Consider the following 22371-nt stretch of genomic DNA (forward strand, 5'->3'; position numbering starts at 1 on the left):
GGAGAGTATCACAATAAGCTAAAATACAAATCATAATGCAGTTAGATTGAAAGAAGAATAAAGAACATGGGCAAATTGAAAACAATGATGGAGAAGAAGAGTAATAGAGATGGATTTACAGAGAATCATCAGGAGAGGAACCAAGGTTTTTTGAAGCAGGAGATCCATACAAAATGTTGAAAGCTGAGTTTGCTTGGCTGGATGATTAGTTCATGGGAGCAAGAGTTAGGTGCAAAGAGAGGGAGCAATGGGGTGATGAGAATGACAGCCAAGAAAAGGAAAAGTGGTATCATTATGGACAGAACAATAGCTGTCCCTAAGAAACACAGGATGGGAGAGAACAGGCAGGTGCATGTGCTCACAAGGGAGCAGGCTTTCCAGCAGGGCTGCAAGCTTGATCTGCATTGTCAGGAAATATTTGCAAAGCCTTCTGTCACAGTGCCCTTATTCCTTTGCTCTGGGCTCAGCTTGTAATAAAACTAGATTGCTATTTGCCATTTATGGGTTTAATTAAGAATCAGATCTATATGCCAAAGCTAACAGTTGCAGCTCTGCTAATCACTCATGAATACAATTAGGATGTCACATACTGGAATTTTTTTTCTGGTGGGGGGGCTCTTTTTTTAATTTTGAGTAAAATGTTACAAACACATCAGACAGGTAAAATGCGACTGTGTTTTAAAAGTCAAAAGTACAAAAGTCAAGACTGTGTGTACAGCATAATTTGAATTTCTTATGAATGCATTACAAAACAATTATCATGCCCTATTTTGTGCCTTTTCTGTCCATGCCTCATTTACCCCAAGTTGAAGCTCAAATTGCAACAGCACACTAGAGGGGAGAGTGCTTCTGACTTCTGTAGGCAATGAGTAGAACATGCATAAACAAAGAAAACAAAAGCCTCATATTTACTTAAAATTTTATTGTGTCCCTCCTTTGTGTCATAAAGTCTTCATATTCTAGTTGTGAAATAATTTAAAGTATTTTTTACTGATACATAGTTCTAGGTGTTCCCAGTTAGGTGTGCTGAGAACAGTTGTAACAGAACACTATGGGAGCATGGTCTCAAATATTTGAAGCATGATACAAAAAGGAAGTTTAAAGCCCACTATGAAATGTCTCAAACACAGTATTTGTGTTTCCTAGACACTTAAGTTCTTAATCCTTTCAATCTTTAAATAGGAAATGAGATCTATATAAATGTCTCACTTTACAGGTATTCTAAAAATCACCATTTTTTGTGATGTATCTGAAGTAAACTTTGAGTGCTGTAGAATTATTCACCCAGATGCTAATTTTTTTTTTTTTTTTACTTTGTATTGAACATTTTTCAATGGAGACCTGCTGTGATGCAGTAAAAAACACTGAACCATTCTGCATTGTGTGCACTGGCCATAAGGCAGGGAAGGAGGGGAAGACTCAGAAAAGAAAACTTAGACTGGCATTTTCTAACTTTTGAGCTCCCAATTTGACAATTTTAGTTATGTTTACTTTTCTGCAGCTTGGCTGCAAAGCTGTATTTTAAGTAACAAGACTGACTCTGAGGAGAGCATTTTTTAAAGTCATATGATAGCCTGCCCAGTGATATGACCACATCTTCCTTTTCTGAACTGAGTGCATCTAGTCTAATGACTTAATCTATCAGTAGCCCTGCCTTTGCAGAGGATTAGTGTGTCTCTACTCAGACACTTTACAATTTGGTTTCACGCACCCTGATTTTCTCAGACTTAGTTTTAAAAAATGGTCACATAGCAGTCAGCTATTATAATACTGTAAATCCCAAACATCACTTCACATGTGCTATTTCTTTAGTAGCAAATAAAAGGCATGAACAAAAGGCTAATGGGACAAATCACATGAAAGGGGCTTACACAGGAGGGGCCTCTATATTGCTAATAGAGATGCTTGCTAATTATCTTTATTGAGTGTTAATCAATAGATGTAAAAAACCTGAAGTACATAAAACTTATTAATTTAGTGAAATGAAAGCAGAGTGATCACTGGTTTTAAAGTAATTATTATCAGACAGGCAGATTCATAACTGCTGCAAGCTCTCATAAAAGCTTCCTGTGATGGAGCTGACCCTGGGACAGGGTTATATGCAACCAAGAGGAACTCCTGCACTGCGGCCCCCTCTTTCTTCTGTCCAGACTCAATCTAAGTTGGCTTCCTCAAACTATGTGCTTCCAGTTACAACCAACAGACCAAAAGTCAGGAAACTTCCAGAATTATGCAAGAAACTGCATCTAACTGGAGACCTGAGCTTGCATCTCCATGGCCCAATTCCCCCTACTGAAGTGATTTCTTGTTATCTCTATGTAGCTCTAGATCTGTCGAGACTGTGTCACTGCAGTTTACATCAAACATGTCATAGCTTTGTGGCCTCAGAGGGGCATTCAGCCTGTCCTGAGTGTTCCTGGGGATCAGCAGCAGCACAACAGTGGTCCACACATCCCCTCAGTCCCCAAGGGCAAGCACATACAGGCTGCTGCTAGTGTCAGTAGCCATTAGCTACAGTGGGTCCAGGGGCCAACCTGGACCCTCAGGGTCATCCTGAGAGCACTCAATCCATCCTCTTCCCTGCTCTACATTGCTGTAACACCCAGCTTGCCTGGCTGCTCCTCTCTGCAAATATTTTTTCCTTCTGCCATTACCTTTTTCTAATGGGAACTCAAAAATACTGCTTTTGCACAAATGAAGATAAGTAACTGTCACCTTAAATAGGGTCAGGGGAAAGAACAGACACGTGAGAGCCAATGTAATCACATATAAGATGCTGGAAACAAGTCATGGAAGAGGGATGGGAATGCACAGTAAGTGCAGGACCTGCAATCACTGGGTGAAGAAACATGCGGGGGAGTGAAATTTAGTTCAGGATAGGGATAACATTATGGATGTTTCAGGAGACAGAGCAGTACTGAACAGTGAATGTAGCTCAGGAAAGGTATTTTCATGGCAGAATGGTTTAATTTAGTGAGGAAAGGCATGTGAAAATAAATTTTATGAGGAGTGAGTATGCACTGTGGAGACGAAAAAATAATATTGCTGACTAGAAATCTTGGAAAAATGCAGGATAAAAGAAGAAGGACATTATTTCTTCCCCCTCCCATCACTGCACCACTGTCTCAAAATCACACAACTACTTCAGATCCATTCCTTTTAGTTACTTGTCAGTGCACATCCTTTTTTGGTTTTGTTTTTGTTTTTTTATTCCTTTTTTCCACTCAGATTACACATAAGAACAATCGAAAAAGTGGAAAGCTGCATGGAAAGCAGGAGAGTAAACATGGATATAAAGCTGTCTGAGTTAGGAAGACTGGTTGCTGAGGACATTTGCCATTAAGATTTGATAATGTTGCAGTCTGGCCTGCAGATAAGTGGGAAAGGTTCTGATGAACTGCCTGAGGCCCCAGATGTCCATCCTCTGTGACAGAGAAACTGGACTCCTCTCAGCAGTTGTTAAGACCAAACTACCTTTTCCTGATGATGTTTGTACATTTGCAGTTTACACATGGGTAGTGTAAGATAAAAGTGGAACAAGAGGAAAAGTTGGTTCTATATTTCTTTCCCTTCAATTAGTTTCTCTGTCCCCTATTTCTGTAGGTCATTAGCATGGCACATTAGAGGATGGGCATGACAGTATCATGAAAACAATCTAAACTAATTTCTGAGATAATTAGCTGAAGCTCACTGAGTCCTTACATAATATGCTGCTTACAGTCTACAGCAGTGGAGATAGGCAATGTTTTTTCTTTCTGTCATGGCATTGGCAAAAGGAGGGTTAGAAGAGTTGTAAGATTACTGAGCAAATCCATTAGCACTTCTTCCTAACTTAAACCACAGGTCAAATGTCTACTAATACAAAAGTCTCTAATTTTAATTTAAGGTATCTATTCTTAAGTCTTCCATGCTTTTTCTTTTGCTTCAGCCTCCACAAAATGACCATAAGACCAGTCTTTAAAGGATTACAGGGCAGATTTATGGAGCTTTTGGTGCTTTTGTTTCTAACTGAAACAGAATAATTTCATTATTTTTCACTTGGTTCATCACTTCATGTTTCAAACTTCCTTGTTTGCTCTCCCAATGGACAGTACAGACTGTAGGAACAGAGCTGTCATCGACGTGGATCAGGAGACTTTGTGGATAGTTCTCCCAATTGTCTTGACGATTTTTAAATGCTCATTTTTAATTTCAGTTTCTAATATTTTTTTTCCCCACATTTTCTGGATATATATTTTTATTTATGTCTGCGATCTTGTGTCCTGGTGCTCAGGATTAATTGCAGAATCCAGAGCATTGATAAGGGAATAAATACAATGTAGATTTAATAATACCATCTTTTTGGCTAAGGCCATTTCATAATGCATTGCACAGATGCTACATATTGACAGAAATGCAGGCAATTAAGGATGTCCAAGTTCTGGGAATAAAAACCATGATTTACCACTCTGGTCTCAATCCCAAAATATATTAACTCTTGTAGTAATACAAAACTGTTTGCATTAAGGGCAATAGGTAGCAGTACCATTTAGATGCTGGGGTTTTTTGCCTCTGAATAATGAATTATGTTACAAGAACATTTTACCACATGAAATTATATACAGATGTTGCATTAGACAGATGTGGGTTTCACTTAAAACCCCAGTGAAATTATAAGCTGAAAAGGTAGGCTAAACTCTTACTTTATCCTCCTAATTCACTTTTGTTTCAGTAATTTTTTGTAATAGGAGAGATCCTCCTTACTTTGTGGGAAAGCAGATTCCCAGCTTGAAAAAAGCAGTCCTTGTTCAACCTGTATGATTTTCAGCCTTTATAAGCTGCTTTTATCATAGATACTGAAAATTGATTGAAACAAAAAGGCACTATTTACACAATTAATGTGTGAAAGGATGTGTGTTTATGTGTTTTCCATCCCATAGCTCTTGCTTTGTGAAATTGCCACCTGTCAGATGGCTGGACATGCTCAATGAGATGAAATTTCGCAACAGTGAATCTCAGTTTTTCGATAGATGAAGTTATTTCCATTTCTCTATCTGCTCTGAGAGCCAGGATGTTCCAGCTTAGTTATTCTTGTGCACACAGAGGAGGTGTTGTGGGATCTCCTGGTAAACATACACACTAATAAAGTTATGTGCTCTTTGAGTACGTTTCCAAGCTAAGAAACCCCTAGGAAGTGTGCATGCCCCTCCATTCCAGGATCAGTCTTTAGAGTAGAAGTGGCGTAAGTGCCTGACACAGGGTACACAATCTTTCTGTCCTGGTGCATTAATGCAAATCTGGATGTCTCTGACTCAACAGTTCATATCTCCAGATAAATCTCTCAGAGTATGAAGTCTGAGGAAATTTTGATTTTTTGCAGAAACTTCTCTCAGTACTGTAATATATTTAGAGTAAATATTTATGGATGTCTCTCTTTACTCCATTCATCTCTTCTAAAACAAGCCTTTGGCCAATCTTTGCCTCAATACTTTGGGGTTTTAAAGTCATCTTTGCCCAATTTGCAATGGAGTAAATCTCCAAAAGGGGAACACTGCTTTTCAAAGGGTGGTTTCACAGTTGTTCATTTTATGTTCTCACAGAGAAAGTTGTAAAGGAATCGTCTCAACTGTGAATCAAATTCAGTCTTTTGAAATAGTCATTAATTATGTAGATTTCTTAGAAATGTTGTTTCCTTACCCATCTCTTCTTTCTGGCCCTAGTCACCCGAAGTGTGAGCATGAAATAACTATTAAGTCATTTAACATTGTAATAGCTACTGGCTGATCACAGAGACCTGCTTTCCAGGGGCAATCTGCAGCAGGAGATGAATGTCTTTACAAAATAGCTGACCATGAAAACCTCTGTAGATTCAGTGCTACATCCCAGTGAGACATTAGGATTTGATGAAATGAAGCCAGCTCTAGTGCTGCTGAGAGCAAGCTCTTACATCTCAGCATCAGTGTTTACAGCCAGTGGTGCCTCAGGAAATGCTCCATCAGCACTAAGCACCCTAAGCTTGGACTCTCTTGTTTTCATTCTCTGTCACAGGCAGAGCTCTAAGGCACTGATAATAGCACCAGAAGAAGAGATGTAGCTCAAACACTGTCATCCAGTACTCCATCACCTCTGCCCTTCTGGGTATCAGAATGGAATAACAGGCACATCTTTGTTGCTGACATATCACATCCTGGTAAATTCATGTCAGTGTTCTTACCTTAAGAGCATGAGTGAAGTTTTCCTTTTTGGCCACTTCCCTTATGCAGGCAGGAGGAGATCAAACTGAGGAGCAGAGTCACATTATGGGCTTTCACCACCACGATTCCTGACAGACTTTGGTATCAGCTTCAGGATGGACTCAGGTCCAGCTGCTCTTGTTGCTCTTTGGCTTGCTGCCTGTCTTCAAGTTCACATGTGGCTGTTGCAAGCAGGAAACCTGGTGAAGGCTGAAGGAACCATCAGTGCTCAGGGAAGCAGTTCATGCTTTCCCTGCTTGCCTCAGCACAGAAGTTGCTGTGGGCACCCTCCTGTGCAGGGTTACAATTATCTCAGCTCTGCTGCAGCTCCTGTGTAGATTGGTAGGTACCTGGGTGAGTTTACAGGCTTCTAGGGGGAAAGTGCTAGAAGCCACTGGCAGAGATGCTGTTCTAAACTGATGGCCCACTACATGCCTTTATTGTTGGACCTAAACTTCTGCAGGCTTCCCCTTGCAATTTCTTCTCCTCAAGAAGTTCTCCAGCTGGAGACACTCACAAAGTCCAGCCTTCTCCCTTCCTGTGCTCTCTTGCCTTTTCTTACTGCCCCATCTTTCCCTAAATCATCCATTTCTATCTTACCACATCCTTTTCTTTTGCGTCCTCTCTTGTTTCAATTCCCATATTTTCTTTTATCTTCTTCCTTTCTATTTTATCTTTTCACATGGCATGCAACAAAGCCTTCAGTGCTTGTCCCCAAAACAGGTAATCATTCATCCTCAGAAACAAAAGAACAATCCATCAAACCCCCCGCCCCCAAACCCACACACATTTTCTGCATATAAGTGACCTTGCTATCCAGACTTTTCACATGATTTCCCAATAACTAGAAGCAAAGCCAGATTGAGCACTGTTGTGTCATGTTGGGAGTCCAGAGGTAACACTATGATAACATTGCAGCTAAGGAATTTCTAATTTCCCTCCATAAGGCACAGCAGCCTACAGACCGAATTTTTGTTTCAATGTGTTGTGACTTGTAACAGGGATTTTCTTGGAGTTCACTTACATCTGCAAGATGAAACATGTTTTTGTATATAAATTCCATACTGAATCACAGTATTACTTCGTATCTCTGAACTTGTCCTGTGATGAATCTGATTTTGGTATCTGTTGTCATGTAATGCTGTGCAACTGACTTAAAATCCATGCCTAAGGAAAACAACCCCTCACAATCTAGCTTTAGTACTGTAGTACAAAGCAGTAAATAAAAAAAAAGAAAAAGGAAAGAGAGCAGTAACAGCAGGTAAAACATATATGGAGGGGGAAATGGAAAGATGAGATTTGAGACCAGGACGGCAGGAACAATTAGTAGCAACATCAAAGATGGATAGGAGGTAATGATCAGCTTGTAATGCTTAGTCTGTGTCAAACACAAATCCTTTACAGGCAACCAGGTGTTCCCTCACCCTCTGCAGGAAGCAGCTACTGAAACTCATTAGGAAATGACAGTGACTTATAGTAGCATCTGTAGGAGCAGAACAAAGAAAGGCTTTTGGCACCCGAATGTACAGCGCAAAAGAACATCAGTAAATATTGTGCCTGTAGTATGGGCCAGGAAACAAATGCACCCACATCCCCACGACAGACTGATAAACCACTCACCCTGCTCCTGCCTCAGTGGCAATGCCAGTGCCTGCACACTTGGCACAGTCAGGAGTGCCAAGAGCCACATCATTCTGGGATCTGCAGATGCCAGCTTGTGAGCATAAGCATTGTGGAGATGCAGCCCTGGAAAAAGAGGTAGTTGGCTTGTTAGCCTATGTAAAATGATGCATGTGGAAGAGAAAAATTTGGCAGGTATGGATTTGGGTTTGATTTCTGTTGTGCTACATGCAGTATACACAGCTCTCAATCAAATAGGGTTTTTGTGACTTCTGTGGTAATGCAGATTAGGGAGCTTTTTCCATTCTGGTCTTACAAATGGAGAAATGCATTTTCTCAGGACAGTATGAGAGCAGAGAGTGGTGCACATTTGTGAGGACAAAGAACATAGCAGGGTATACTTTCTGGTTTATGGCAGAGGAGGTTTTGGCAGATAAAAAAGATTGTAATAAAATTTTGACCTTTTTGACTTACTTTTTAATTGACTTCTGAGACAGAGCTAAACACATTCTGAACTCACTCACCTCAGAGACCAAACAGTCATTTTCTTTTGTGGACAGAAAAGATTCAGATTTTAAGCCTGTCAGAGGTCTGGAAAAAATTGAGTTCTACTTTGTACTAGAAGAGGAAACCTGCTTTGTGCTAGTAGTTAAGTTCATAGAACAACATAATAGCATAATAGATCTGCTGATATCTTTTACATTAGATCCATATATCTGTAAGGGGTTTTATAGGCTTTTATAATCAGAAGCTGTTGGGCATCCCCCCCGCTCCCCCCACCAGCAGTCTAATTTAGGTCTATCAGAGGAGATTTCTCTGTTTGGGTTTTTTTCTGATAATGCATTCAGCTTGCATGTGCATCATGTTTGTGTGATGTCTATAAACATCTGATTTTATTTCCTAGCAATAAAAAGGGAACACATTAGTTTAGTACTATTGATAGCAATTTTAGGCTGTGCTAGGCACAGATTGACTAGAAACACTTGATGTTTGCAGCTGATTTTCACAGGTATAACACACTTCAAAAAATTAGGATTTAATAATGGAAAATATGTTCTTAACTTAGTTGGCCTTTTTTTTCTGTAAACAAAGCCCACATACCATTTTAAATGTAGTTATTCCTTTAAAAATGGGAGATTGATAATGAAAACACAAATTAAAAAATAATAATTTTTAATGCCAAAATCAGTGTTTCTCAAATGGAAACATGGCAGTTCCTTCTGACTTGGAGCTTCCTGTCTATGTTGCAACTTGTAGTGCCTCCTCCTGTATGCAAATTTCTTCTGGTCACATTCACAAATGTATCTAATGTCTAAGGAGCCCCAGGCAGGTACTGTTCTTCTTTGATTCCACAGTGATACTTTAATATAAAGGAAGCTTCTGTTACAGTGAAGTGTTCTACCACTCCTAGTCTCGCAAAGTTTCACAGAAGCAGCATCAAAAAGGCTTGAGGACACTATTTTTCCTTTTTCTGTCTTCTGTAATGCAGAAATGTAATTTAGTTATCCTCCTTGTTGCCCATCTTTTTCTTGTGTTGTGTCTATTTATTGCTCCAAGAAAGCTTATTGTCCTAATGGCCAGTGATAAATTATCTTGTTCAGAGACTATCTGATTTCAATATCTGCAGGGTTTAGCAAATAATTTCATAAAATATGATTAATCTTCTACCAAAAAAAGTTGTTTTAAGTTTGGGGTCAATTAAAAACTCACATTAGTGTGGTTATCCTTGGTTTTAAACTCAGTTGAGGGTACATTTTCTATTAAAAAAAAAAAAAAACAAAAACCAAACCAAACCAAAAACAAAAATAAGCAAACAAAAAATACTAGAAGAAAAACAAAGACAAGGCCAGCTTCTGTATTCTGATCTTACATACGTATAGATCTCTTCTTGCTCAGTGCATGTGTTTCAGTCCTGGTCTCCAGCATCTTCTGTAATTTCTCTCATTAGCAATGGAACTCCAGATTTTTCCTGCTGTCAAACATTACTCCAGTATTGCTTATGAAAGAAGATATGGCTGGTTTTACATTTCATACAAATACCTGGAGGAATGCTAGGCATGATATGGTATAAAAAGCAAAATACACACTATCTGAGTAGTTAACACTGAAGTTACACTATTATGCCAAGTTTACTTAAGCTTTGCTATGTTACCTTATTCCATGAGGTTTAAAAAAAAGTTTTTCAGGAATCAAAAAAGAAATATTTACTGTTTCAGAGGAATGCAAACTTTTTTTTTTTTTTTCTATGCCCTTCAAGCCTTATGTTTTTTCTAGTATTTCTTGTGGACATTTATGGTGCTTTGCTATCCCTTGGAGTAGAGATCTATTATTTCAAATCCTAGAAGATGCCTCTGTTTCCTTCATACTGGCAGAAGTGTTACCTTGTATAAAAAGTGTAAGATAATCAGCAGCTAATGAAACTAGTTTCTATTTCCAGTTCACTTATTCTTGAAATAAAGTGTTCTTCATCTTTCTTTCCAGGAGAAATTAGGTCAGAAGGAGAGTTAGAAGGGATATACTTGTATTGTTCACTTATATAATGTTATCAGCCTAGTTTTTGCATAATTTCTCCAGATATATATCATTTATAAAATTCTTGGATGAAAATGAACATATTCCACACTTGTGAATGCATTCCACAAAATCCTTTTTTCCAGTACCTAAGAATAAGTTCTATAGCAGTACTAAAGCCCTTTTCTGTATTTGTAGGTAGAACATAGCCCTCTTAATGCTGGTAGAGCATGGCATTGCATATCAATTACTATCCTTTTTTGTAAAACAAGTTTGTTTCCAGTGTACTCATTTTAGAATTGCTGCTTCTCATCTAAAGAAGAGTGTTTGGTTCATAACAAGGGAGCTGCTTGTGATTAAGCATTTAAAGTATTACCATTTATTTCTTCATTTTAAGCATGCAGTTGGGTGTCCTCCCTCCTCCCTCCCCATGCCTTTTTTTGCGCTGCAATTTTCTTCAGTTCCAGGGTATGAAATTCCTTTGCTATATTGCAGCTTTAGCATTTTTTCCTGTAATATAAAGCTACTGATATATTTAATATTTAATATATCCTAGAAGGTAGATGTTGAAATATTTTCCTAGACCTATTGTAGTTCTAGTTCTAGTCTTAAGATTTGGAAGGAGAATGGGTGCCATGCTTATTACTGTTGTTATAGGAGAGCTGCTTGTTATCTTCTACTTGAGGTCAGACTAACAGGTGCCTTGAAAACCCTTCTTTTTCTAGAGTCTGTTTCACCAGGTGCAGCTGACAAGTTATGTTTTCAACTGCAGATCATAAATTTTGCCTTGGTTTAATCTCTCCCTTTTGTCTGTACTTGAGAAAATGTCTTCTTTTTATGATTGCCACAAAGTTCTGCCATACAGTTCCCAAGGACTATCCTTATTGCTCCATGCCTCTGCTAGTTTTGCCTTGCATTTCTCACAACTTCCCTGGAGACTAGAAAATGGAGAAGGTCTGTACCTATGTGGCATTGTCACTGCTTCTTGCCTCTGTGGTACTTGTGAGGCCTCCCTTCTGCTCACTCTTCCTCTGCTTTCCTGAACCATCCTAAATCATCTTGGCAAGAGAGAGTTTCTTCAAAGAATGTTTCAGATGACCTTAAAAATAGGACTCAGTGCAATAGAGGGTGTTAAAACAGACAAATAAGTGCTCCTTACCCTTCTGATTTGAAAGGAGAGTTTACTCCTCTATCCAGATGGAGCAGCTTAATTCTGGTAGCAGGACTTAGGAAACAGGATGCCAAAGAATTTAGTATCACCAGGAATAGGTCTGTCCACCTTGTAATTAACTATCACCTCTTCTCTAATGTCAGATACTGTGGAAGGACACCAGCAGGTTACTATCAAAAGCTCTCTTTTGTTATGCTGTCCTTTTTAAATTATCCATTCCTTTGCAAAACTGGACAACAAATACAACTCAGCTTTAGGAGGGGCTGGCAACTGCTTACTCGGAGTACAGACACTTTAATGAACTAACAAAAAAGTAGGTTGTAGAGTAGGAATCGATATTTTGTACTCAAACTAAATGACCCAGGAGGTGAAGAAGCAAGTAAGTGATGAGTTTTTGGTATTTGAGATCCTTAATTAGGCATATACTAGCAGTTAGGAGGTGGCTCCTCTCGATGGGATGTGATGCACCTCAACCTATTAACTCTGTAAATGAATGTTTAAAGGACATTAAAGGAGCTTTGCCAGTGTTTTTCTTTCAACTGTTATCCAAATGAGCAAAGCAGGTTGAAGAATGTGTGAAGTGATTAATTACACTAATTAAAAACACTTTATTTACACTTACTCTATAATTTATCATTACTACTTTTGTCAGTTGATCGAAGGTGAGTGAAGTGTTGTTTATAATTGGTATGGGAGCTAATTAAATGGTCGTTCGAGCACATTTTGGTCTATTTCCTTTGTCAATTAGAACTGGCATCGTAATAGATGACTGACCAAATGGAGATGTATAGCACAGTAGTACTGCTACTCTTTACTACTTACTTGGAGAAGCAAATGGGAAGTCAACTGACTTTAAATCTCAAGGAGAAGAAAAAAACCCTTCTCCTTTCACTTGCCTGCTATTTTTGTTTGCAACTTCATATGAAAAACTCAGGTAACAAACATGCAATTACCTCATGAAGGGTGACTAGGTAGATGTTTCTGTTGTTTGTACTGTAATTATTTTAGCCAACTCAGAGGTAATTATTGCAGAGATTTGGAATACTGCATTAATCACACTTTGGTCTTGCAATAATATAGCACTATATGTAACTAGTCATTATCTGATATTTATTTTATAATGGAACAACTACCAAATAATGTATTATTGAATATTTGTTCTACAATAAATTCTGCTCTGTAGGGTAATACATTAATCCTGTTTTGTAATTCAGCCTTTTTGTTTGTTTGTTTGTTTGTTTGTTTGTTTGTTTGTTTTGGAGATTCACCATACTGTTGCCATAGTATTATCTTGAATTGTTAGATACTGTGAAGCTCAAATGTTTGAAGTATTCCCTAAAATACTGTGGTCTAAGGATTAGGAAACAGGAGCAACTTTTCAGATGTTTGACAGGCAGACACTAGGGATAGATTGTCAGTGATATCCCCAAGAGATAAATTTCTGTTGTTTCTTTTTGGAAGTTCCTTCTTTACAAGAAAGGACTGTTTAGCTTTGTGACATAGCAATGGTGCTACAATGTGAGGACAGAAAAATATAAAGATCTTGGAGTATGTAATGGAGTTCATCACACTCCTGCAAACTTAACTTGCTCTCTTGTAGTTTAAATATGTATCACAAATACTGATTGTACTTAAATCTTATCAGACTTTCCCTTGGGAAACTGTCCTTAGAAAAGAGAGGTCCAGCAAGGCTGGACACACTTTAAGAATGGTGCAGGACTAGGCCTTCTCTATATGCCAAAAGGTGAGCTGATGGGGAAGAACACCAGCCTTGCTGAAGAGGGAGCTTTTGCTGGAACTCAGAGGGAAAAGGAGACTTTATGACCTTTGGAAGAAGAGGTAGGCAAACTCAGGAAGACTACAAGATGTCATTTGGTCATGCAGAGAGAAAATGAGAAAGGCAAAAGCTCAGGTAGAACTCAATCTGTTAACTGCTGTGAAAGATAATAAAATGTGTTTTTATAAACACATTAACAACAGGAGGAGGGCCAAGGAAAATCTCCATCCATTATTGGATTTGGGCAGGAGAGGGAACATTATCACTAAGAATGAGGAAAGGGCTAAGGTATTTAATGCCTTCTTTGCCTCAATCTTTATCAGAAAGACCAGTTGTCCTCAGGAAAACCAGACCCCTGAGCTGGTAGACAGGCACAGGGAGCAGAACAGACCTCCTGAAATGCAGGAGGAAAATGTGAGTGACCTGTTAAGTCACTTAGACATCACAAAGGCTATATGGGGAAGGATGGGATTCACCAGAGGATGCTGAGGGAGCTGGAAGAAAAGCTCACCAAGCCACTCTCCATCATTTATCATCAGTTATCAGGATGGTTGACTGGGGAGGTCCAGACAACAGGAGGCTGGCAGATGTGATACCTGTCTACAAAAAGTGTTGGAAGGAAGAACTACAGGGCTGTCAGCCCAACCTTGGTGCTGGGGAAGATTATGGAACAGATTATTCTGAGTGTGATCACATGGCACATACCATACAATCAGGAGATCAGGCCCAGCCACCACCAGTGTAGGAAAGGCAAGTCCCATTCACCAAAACCTGATCTCTTCTTATGGCCAGGCAACTGCCTCAAGGATAAGGGAAAGACTGTGGATTTAATCTACCTGGACTTCAGTAAAGGTTTGGTACTCTCTCCCACAGCATTCTTCTGGAAAAACTGTCAGCCTGTGGCTTGGACTGGGGCACTCTTTTCACTGAAAGGGTGATTAAGCATTGTAAAAAGCTTCCCAAGGAGGTGGTGGAGTCACCATCCCTGGAAGTATACAAAAAATGACTGGAAGTGGCACTTTGTGCTGTGGTTTAGTTGACAAAGTGGTGTTCAGTCAAAGGTTGACCTCAGTGATCCTGGAGGTCTTTTTCAACCTTAACAATTCTATGATTCCATCATGTGTTTGCTTTTAAAACCTCACTTGTCATCTGGTAATATTACAAATATTAGAAATTTAATAGGATGAGTTCATTTCCTCCCATCTCTAATCAGTGTCAGTGTACTGAAGCAGTCTTTCAGCACTTTGAAAATTGCTTAACTTCTGACACTGGTAAGCTCCTTCGAGCCCAAGTTCCAAGTTCCTACTGGCTTTGTTTTATGAAATACTCTTCTGCTTATGACTACCATGGGCTATGATTCAGGTGAGCTCTGCTACTTGTGTGGTCACTAGACAAGTTCTTACCCTCAGGTGGAAGGGAAGAAAATATTTGATGACTCACCAGCTCTGATTCCTAAACATGATTCCTGTCCTTTCAACTACTGTTGGTGCTGATGCCTGTTTTTTGTAATCTCTCACTGAATCCTCAGTCAGCAGGAATGACTGTTCATCTAATCAAAATTCAGTACTGTGTTGATGCACTTTGGTCTTTGCTGGTTTTGGTTTGATTTGTTTTTTTAGCTAGAATAGTATAAGCAGGTACTGAGAAGTATCCTAGTATTTTGCTGTTCTGCCATTTTAAATATTTTTGTTTGCAAATACTTGCCATTCAAGAATAATTTATTAAAAAATACATTAAAAATTATATTTTTAAGGTTGTGATTTGCTTCCTTGGTTCAGTTTTTGTTTTTTACCCTGAATGGCATAAGAAGGAAGAGGACATGGTCTGAAGAGAGCAAAAATTACAGGCAAAATATTTTATTTTCAAAGAAAATGTTGCTCTTGAAAATTAAAAAGACAAATGTTTTCATAATTTAATTTTTTTCCTCACTTTTGACCCATTTATGAATGATAATAGTAGCCTGGATTCTTTGTGTCACTTTGTTTCCTGCAATACACTCTTAATGTGATGTCCTTGAGTTATTAATAGTCTCATCATTTCAGACCACTCACTTCCTTAGTTTGGTTTTTAAATAGCAACATTGCACCTTATAGCAGCATTGTGTGTTGTATATCCCGAAGGAAAAGCAGTGGCCCCTGAAGGAATCCTGCCAGTGCAGATCCCTGTCCCTCACAGGCCAGAGGGCACAGCACAGCCCCAGCTGTGCCATGGGGCTCACCCTGCAACCCAGTTCCCCCTTGGCAGAAGCAGGCAGGTGCTGTGGAAGCTCTCCTCTGCTGTGGTTTGTCTGGAGCCTGGAGCTCACCAGCTTACACTGATGGCCACATGCAGCATTCTCAATGCCATGCATCAGGCTGGTCAGTGCAATGTCAGACTGTGCTTTGTCAAATGCAGTGTGGCCAAGTGTGGGCTTCAGTGCCACTCTCTCTAGTAGGAGAGCACTGCCTCTGCTCCTCTTCCCCATTTGGACTGAAGTAAGTGTGCAACATACTCTCAGGTCCTCCACATCTCTTAAACGAGTAAGTTTTGAAATACGAACCATAACAGCCGTGTAATAACCAGCACAACTGCCAGTAGGAAGGGTGGGTAATATAAATTAAGGGAAAGAGCTTCACACTGCCTAAATGGGAGGGTCATTTTCCTCTAACCCTGTCATGCCAGCCAGCACCTGGGCCTCCAAATTGCAAAAGAAATTCCTGTTTCCCTTCTCTGATTCCTAGAAAAGTCCTCTGCTCCACATCACCTCTGAAGTTTCTGTGTGAGTTGACTCCATAATGTAAGCATATTATCCATCCACATCTGTTCTCTTCTTGCCTGGTCTTCTCTGTGCTCCAGCAGCTTTCCCCCACTCAGGTGCAGTTTGTGTCTCAAGACATCACCCTCTTCCTCTCCTTCCAGCTCCTTTCTGAGCTGGATTAGAGAGGCCAGTGTAGGGAAGCTTGCACACTGCTCTGCTCAGGGTTAAAAGGAAGAGGAAGGTATTGTCTGCAGTACCTGTCCTTCAAACTGGAGACAAGTTAAAGAGTTGATTGCTATAACCCACTCCATCATTTGAACTTGGTCCACAGTGGTGTTGTCTCTTGCAGTATGATGGCTTTGACTTAGTTTCCTGAATTTTCACTCTTACCTCTACTATTTTTATAAAGGAGATGAGAATGGCACAAACTGAATCAGTGAAAAATTGGTACTATCAACCTGAATAATCCAACATCAATATTCTTTAACAAGGAAAATAGTTTTTTTATGTGGTGTTGAAAACATAAGGGAGAACAGGTATTTATATCTTTCTCATACCCTCAAATAGAAACCAATCATAATACAAAATTTTAAAGCGATACTTACTACAGATCATCGATATCTGCTACACTGAATGTTATGAAGCCTGAAGTGGTTGTTTCAAATTGAACAATTGCAGTAATTATGTCTCACTAAGGGAACCACTAAGACTGAATTGTGCTACCAGTTAACTAGTGATTTCCAGTGCATAGCTGAAAATAGAGGATTTCCAGCTGCCTTAACTCTTCTGAAAGCAAATAAAACAACAGTTGGATGAATGTTTTTTTATGCTAACATAACAGAGTTTAAATTCTAGCCTGGAAAAATGGTAGATTATTGCCAAGAGCTTTCAGTGTACAGCACACAAACTTCTCTTCTGAGTGAGCTTCAGGCTTTTCAGAAGGTTTGGTTTTACCTTTGGATTGAAATCTCAAGAATGTTAATGAGATAAGCAATCCATCTTTTCCCTATCAGACAAGGTGGGACTGCTTGTAGTCCCTGAAAAATGATCTCATGTTTTTCTCATGGTCACATTGATTGAGTTCAAATGTATCTTCTAGTTTGTCTGCTTTATTCAGGTGAGTAGTCACTACTCTATTCTACAGTTGCTTGGGCTTATTTAAAATTCTAGGCTTATTTAAAATATATCTCTCTCAAATTACTTTGTAATTATTTAAATGTATGTATGTTTTAATTGTTCATTACTGGTTGTTAAGGTACAAAATAAAAACTGCTAAATAAAACCAATATTTTAGTGAACTTCAAACTATGATGTGTGAAACTTTTTACATTTTTTATTTCAACGGGGTTGGATAAGTTTCTTTAAGTGCATGGCAGTGTTGAAACTAAATGGTGCAGGGAACCCATGTATGTGTTTCTAGCTGGCAATGTAAATCCCCTAGTGAGCCACAGTAATATGAAAGCAGCACTTGAAAGCCAGATGCAATGAAAATTTAAACATATTGCGTTCATAGCATGTGATAGTTTAATCATTATTTAAGCTTTAGAAATGTCACAGCATAATTACTTTCAGAATGAGTACAAACACTTTCATGCACAAAAATTGCTTTCTTCTTGCAACTTTTGCTTCTCATGGGGAAGTTATGCTTTTGTGAAATTCTTGAACTTGATCTTGTTCATCACTTGATCACAGAAAAATACTCAATGAAAATTCAAATCCAAAAGATTGAAATAAACCCTACAGATCTTTTTAGAACTAAGCATGTATTTTCTTTATGTTCTTAAAATAAAAAATAAATCTGTGAAAGTATTTATTTCATTAAAGAAGAAATTTTGCAACAAAATCAGTTAAATAGAAAATGCTAAATAAACCCTATTTGCAGAGCCAGGGAATGGAAAGTAGCAAAAGCTGGATTTATAAGCACCCATACAGGATTAAATTCAGCTGTCCTGTGGACGTGGTACATTTTTAGTGGTGTCTCAGCATACATGGAACTCTACCTTCTGTACTTATAAGGAAAATACAGGCTCCAGAACTTACTTGATTTTGCAGTATAAATTGTGTTGATATGTAAATTAGTGTCAAAATCCCAGTCTACATTTAGATGCCAACACCTCCTCTTTACATAGCCTACTATGATTTGTTTATAATATGACTGGCTCAGGTTGGATTTGGAAAATAGCAGTTATAATGGTTCTGCCATTTCTGAGAAATAGGCCAGAGGAAAAAATACTCTGTGTAATTCGGGGGTGGGGTTGTTTGCACATTTTCCAAGTGGCAATCTTTTTGGAACAGCTTTACATCCTCATAGCAAAGACTTAAAGGTCATAAAAACTGCCTTTGTATCAGGAATGTACTGGAAGTTATTTCTGGTAAATTCATAGGAATTTTTTCATTACAAGTCTGTTTAAAACTGATCTTACCACGTTTTGTAGGAGCAAGATCACTGTAACCATTTCACATCTCTTAAAGCTTGTGTCACCTTTTGTGCTCTTGGGAGCTTGTTAGGGGTAACCAGAAGATGAACTTGTCATCCCTGTAGAGCCACTGATTCTGCTATAGATGGCAGCTGTTGTGTTGAAGGTAACCTATTCACTGGCCAAGGTATAACCCTTTCTCCTCCTCTTGTATTTCACTTCCTGGGCCCTGACACTGAAAGACACCAATATCAGTGAAAACAGAGAGAGGATTAAGTGTGTATTCTTTAATGTAGCTCTCTGTGAATCATAGAATGACAGAATGGTTTGGATCAGAAAGAAGCTTTAAGATCACCTAGTTCCAATCCCCCAACCATGGATTGGGACGTCCTCAACTAGACCGGGTTGCTCAGGGCTCCATCCCACCTGGCCTTGAACACTTTCAGGGATGGGTTATCCACAGCTTCTTGGGACAACTTGTGCCATTGCCTTGCCATCACAGGAAAAAAATTTCTTCCTAACTGCTAATCAAAAGCTACTCTATCAGTGTGAAGCCATTGTGCTTCATGCCCTTATAAAAAGTCTCTCTCCATCTTCCTTGTAGGTTCTCTTCGGGTGTTGGAAGGCCACAATCAGGTCACCCTGAAGCCTTTACTTTTCCAGACTGAACAATCCCAATTATTTTAGCCTTCCATCATAGGAGAGGTGCTCCATCTAACTTAGCAGCTCTCCTCTGAGCTTTCTCCAACAGATATTCTTTCTGTGCTGGGGCCCCCAGAGCTGGAGGCAGCACTGCAGTGGGGTCTCACCAGAGCAGAGCAGAGCAGAGGGGCAGAATCCTCTCCCTCACAGTGTGGCTGCTGGCCACACTGCTTTGGATGCAGCCCAGGACAGGAATGGCTTTCTGGGCTGTCAGTGCCCGTGGCTGGGTCATGTCCAGCCTCTCATCCACCAGCACATCCAAGTCCTTCTCAGCAGGGCTGCTCTGATCTCTGATCTGTTCAACCCCCAGCCTGATACCAGGGGTTACCCCAACCCAGGAGCAGCACCTTGCACTTGGGTCTTTTTAAACTTCATGAGATTCCCATGCACTCACTTCTCAAGGTTGTCCAGGTCCCTCTGGATGGCAGCCCATCCTTCAGGTGTGGCAACTGCACCACTCAGCTTGGTGTCATCTGCAAATTCGCTGCACTTGATTCCCGTGTGGAAAAATTGGGAGATTTGCTATGCGCATGTGGTAAACTAAATCACTTGCATGTGAACCTAATGAAGATTATAACATTTTTAGTTTCACAAAACTACTAAATCACTGTGGAAAGTGCCAGTGTTCATGGTCCTGACATGCCCTTCAGTCTGGCAGCCCCAGTTTAGGCTCACTGCCTGTACTTGGCTCTCCTGCTGTGCAGTTCTGTGGTGGGGAAGGTAAGATAGCTGAAAAATAGTTGTCAAAGATTCATTGAGATCAGGGTGTGTCCTGCATGATGAGAAGAGCAATTAATATTTTAAAGGCTGCCATCCATCCCTACAGGCACCACAGTATTACATCACTCTTTGTACAGGACAGTGGCAGTAATCAATAGATCTAATGTGCTGGAGGCTCAGGGAGGGACAAGTTAGCATTTCCCAGGCAGAATGACTGGATATAATTAAGAGAAATAAACAAGGCTTATCCTTAGGGGAAAAAAAAAAACCCTCATCAACTATTCTGAGTGGAAAAGCAGGAGCTCTTTATCAAATAGTACGGTTGGATTTGTTCAGGCATAGAATTTCTTCACCAGTCAAAACCATACATTTCTTGCAGAGAAAGCAATGTGGTCTCTTGCTTGAACATGATGACTGAGTGGTAAGAAAACAAAGTAATGTATGCATTTTTATTAATGAAAAGTCAAATTCTGAAAATCTGAAGCCAGATCCACCTGATAATTTCTAGACTCACTTGACAGATAATACAGGTATATTCTTTCATTGAAGCTTTCTGACTGTTCTCAAATCCTGTCCCCACAGGGCCCAGCCTCCTCTCCCAGAGTGCACTCCAGCTCAATTCCAAACCTGACGGATCCTTCCAGTACTCAGCCAGCTACCACAGCAACCAGACCCTGGCCCTGGGTGAAACAGCATCTGCCCAGCTCCCGTCCCGCAGCAGTCAGGCCAGAGGTGCCATCCAGAGCTACAGCCAGGTATGTGTCCTAAGCAATCATGGTCTCTCACACCTGAAATTGTGTGCAGTGGGTCCCAGGAAAGAGCTGTTTGGCACTTCCCACATCTGAAATTCTGCCCTTATGTTCTGTCTCATTCAACACACCTGCAGCAGGGTGGAGTTACCATCTTGATTTTTGTAAATCTCCAGTGGGTTGACTTGCATAGTAATAAAGTAATGCTGATTAACAAGGAGATCTGAATGCCAGATTTACTTACTTGCTTGCATATATATTTTGGTAATAGCATGTTCAAGCATTTAATTTTCAAAGTAAGTTTCTTTGACTGTGCTGATTAGGAGTCCATCCTAAAGTCTAGGACCTGGCCAGCATTGGTTGAGCACATTACTGAAAGTAAGTGCCAAGAAACAGAAACAAAGCCAGGTTTGCACCAGATGTGAAACCTGCCTGGGATACCATGCATCACATGGTGCTGTGGCCTCATCTCAAGTGTAGGAAACATTTTTTTCATCACATATTGTAGGAAAGTCGCCTCTCCATTTGAAACATTTTCAAAGATTGTCTCAGATACTCATGAAATCTTTGTAAATCCTTCTGCCTGTCTAAACCATCCCTCTGGCTCTGACATGCAATCCTCTCACCTTCTGTGTTTTTTGCTGTGACATCAAAGCCTCTCAGTAGAAAGTTAAGCTTCAGTTTAGATAAAAATTCAAGAAGCGTTCATGCCTCTGTACATAAACAAAGTCTAACTGGGTTGTATTGGTCAGCACAGGTTTTTCTCTCTGTTTAGATGCTAACCATCCTAGCAAAGCAGATCATCTCAGTATGATACCAGGACATTGTGCAGTTCAGGATTCCATAAAAGAGAGTAGTTATATGAATTTCAAAGCCTTAAATTGCTAAGAGATTTCAAGTATTAGAGTAATGGCAGAGTTTGTGGGATACTGAGAGACATACAATATTCTATTCTCTCAATTTGCTCAGAAAAGCTCCCTATTCTCTAAGACTGAAAAATGAAATAAAGCACAGTTAAATTAAATTTCAAATTGGGTAGGTACTTTTTTTTAATCTATAGACTCTTTTACACTGAAAAAGACCTCTAAGACCAGAGTCCAAATATTAACCCAGCACTGGCCATGGGTGAATCATGTCCCCAACTGCCACATCTCATGTCTCCTAAATATCCTCAGGGATGGTGACTTGACAACCCTTTCAGTGAAAAAAATTCTCCTTGGTGTCCAACCTGAACCTCACCTGGTGCAGCTTGAGGACATTTCCTCTTGTCCTGTTGTTAGTTGCCTGGGAGAACAACCTCCATCTGAGTACAGCCTCCTTTCTGGCAGTTATAGAGACCAATAAAGTCTCCCCTGAGCCTCCAGGCTGAACAACTCAGCTGCTCCTCATAGCACCTATGCACCTATACTCCAGACTCTTCACCAGCTCTGCTGCCCTTCCCTGGACATGCTCCAGCATCTCAATGTCTTTCTTGGCCTGAGAGATCCAAAACTGGACACATGATTTGAGGTGTGGCCTCACCAGTGCTGAGTAGAGGATGATGTTCACTGCCCTGGTCCTGCTGGTCACACTATTGCTGGTCCAGGCCAAGATGCCATTGGCCACCTGGACACACTCCTGGATCATGTTCAGCCAGCTGTCAACCAGCACCCCAGGCCCTTTTCCACTGGGCAGCTTCCCCCAACCTGCAGAGCTGCATGAGGCTGTTGTGGCCAAAGTGCAGGACCTGGCACTTTTCTTTGTTGAACCTCATGT

At 39.9% G+C, this 22371-nt stretch overlaps 1 protein-coding gene across 7 annotated transcripts in view; it reads left to right on the forward strand.

Moving 5' to 3' along the window:
- Window positions 1–22371, forward strand: part of CTNND2 (catenin delta 2) — a 626420-nt gene that overhangs the window by 330899 nt on the left and 273150 nt on the right. For all 7 annotated transcript variants that reach the window (XM_079301143.1, XM_079301147.1, XM_079301144.1 and 4 more), the window contains one exon: window positions 20450–20622. In XM_079301143.1, the coding sequence (XP_079157269.1) occupies window positions 20450–20622 (173 nt within the window). The remainder of the gene's footprint in view (window positions 1–20449; window positions 20623–22371) is intronic.

This window comes from Erithacus rubecula (assembly GCF_903797595.1).
Source record: "Erithacus rubecula genome assembly, chromosome: 3".
In the NCBI taxonomy this organism is placed as follows: domain Eukaryota; kingdom Metazoa; phylum Chordata; class Aves; order Passeriformes; family Muscicapidae; genus Erithacus; species Erithacus rubecula.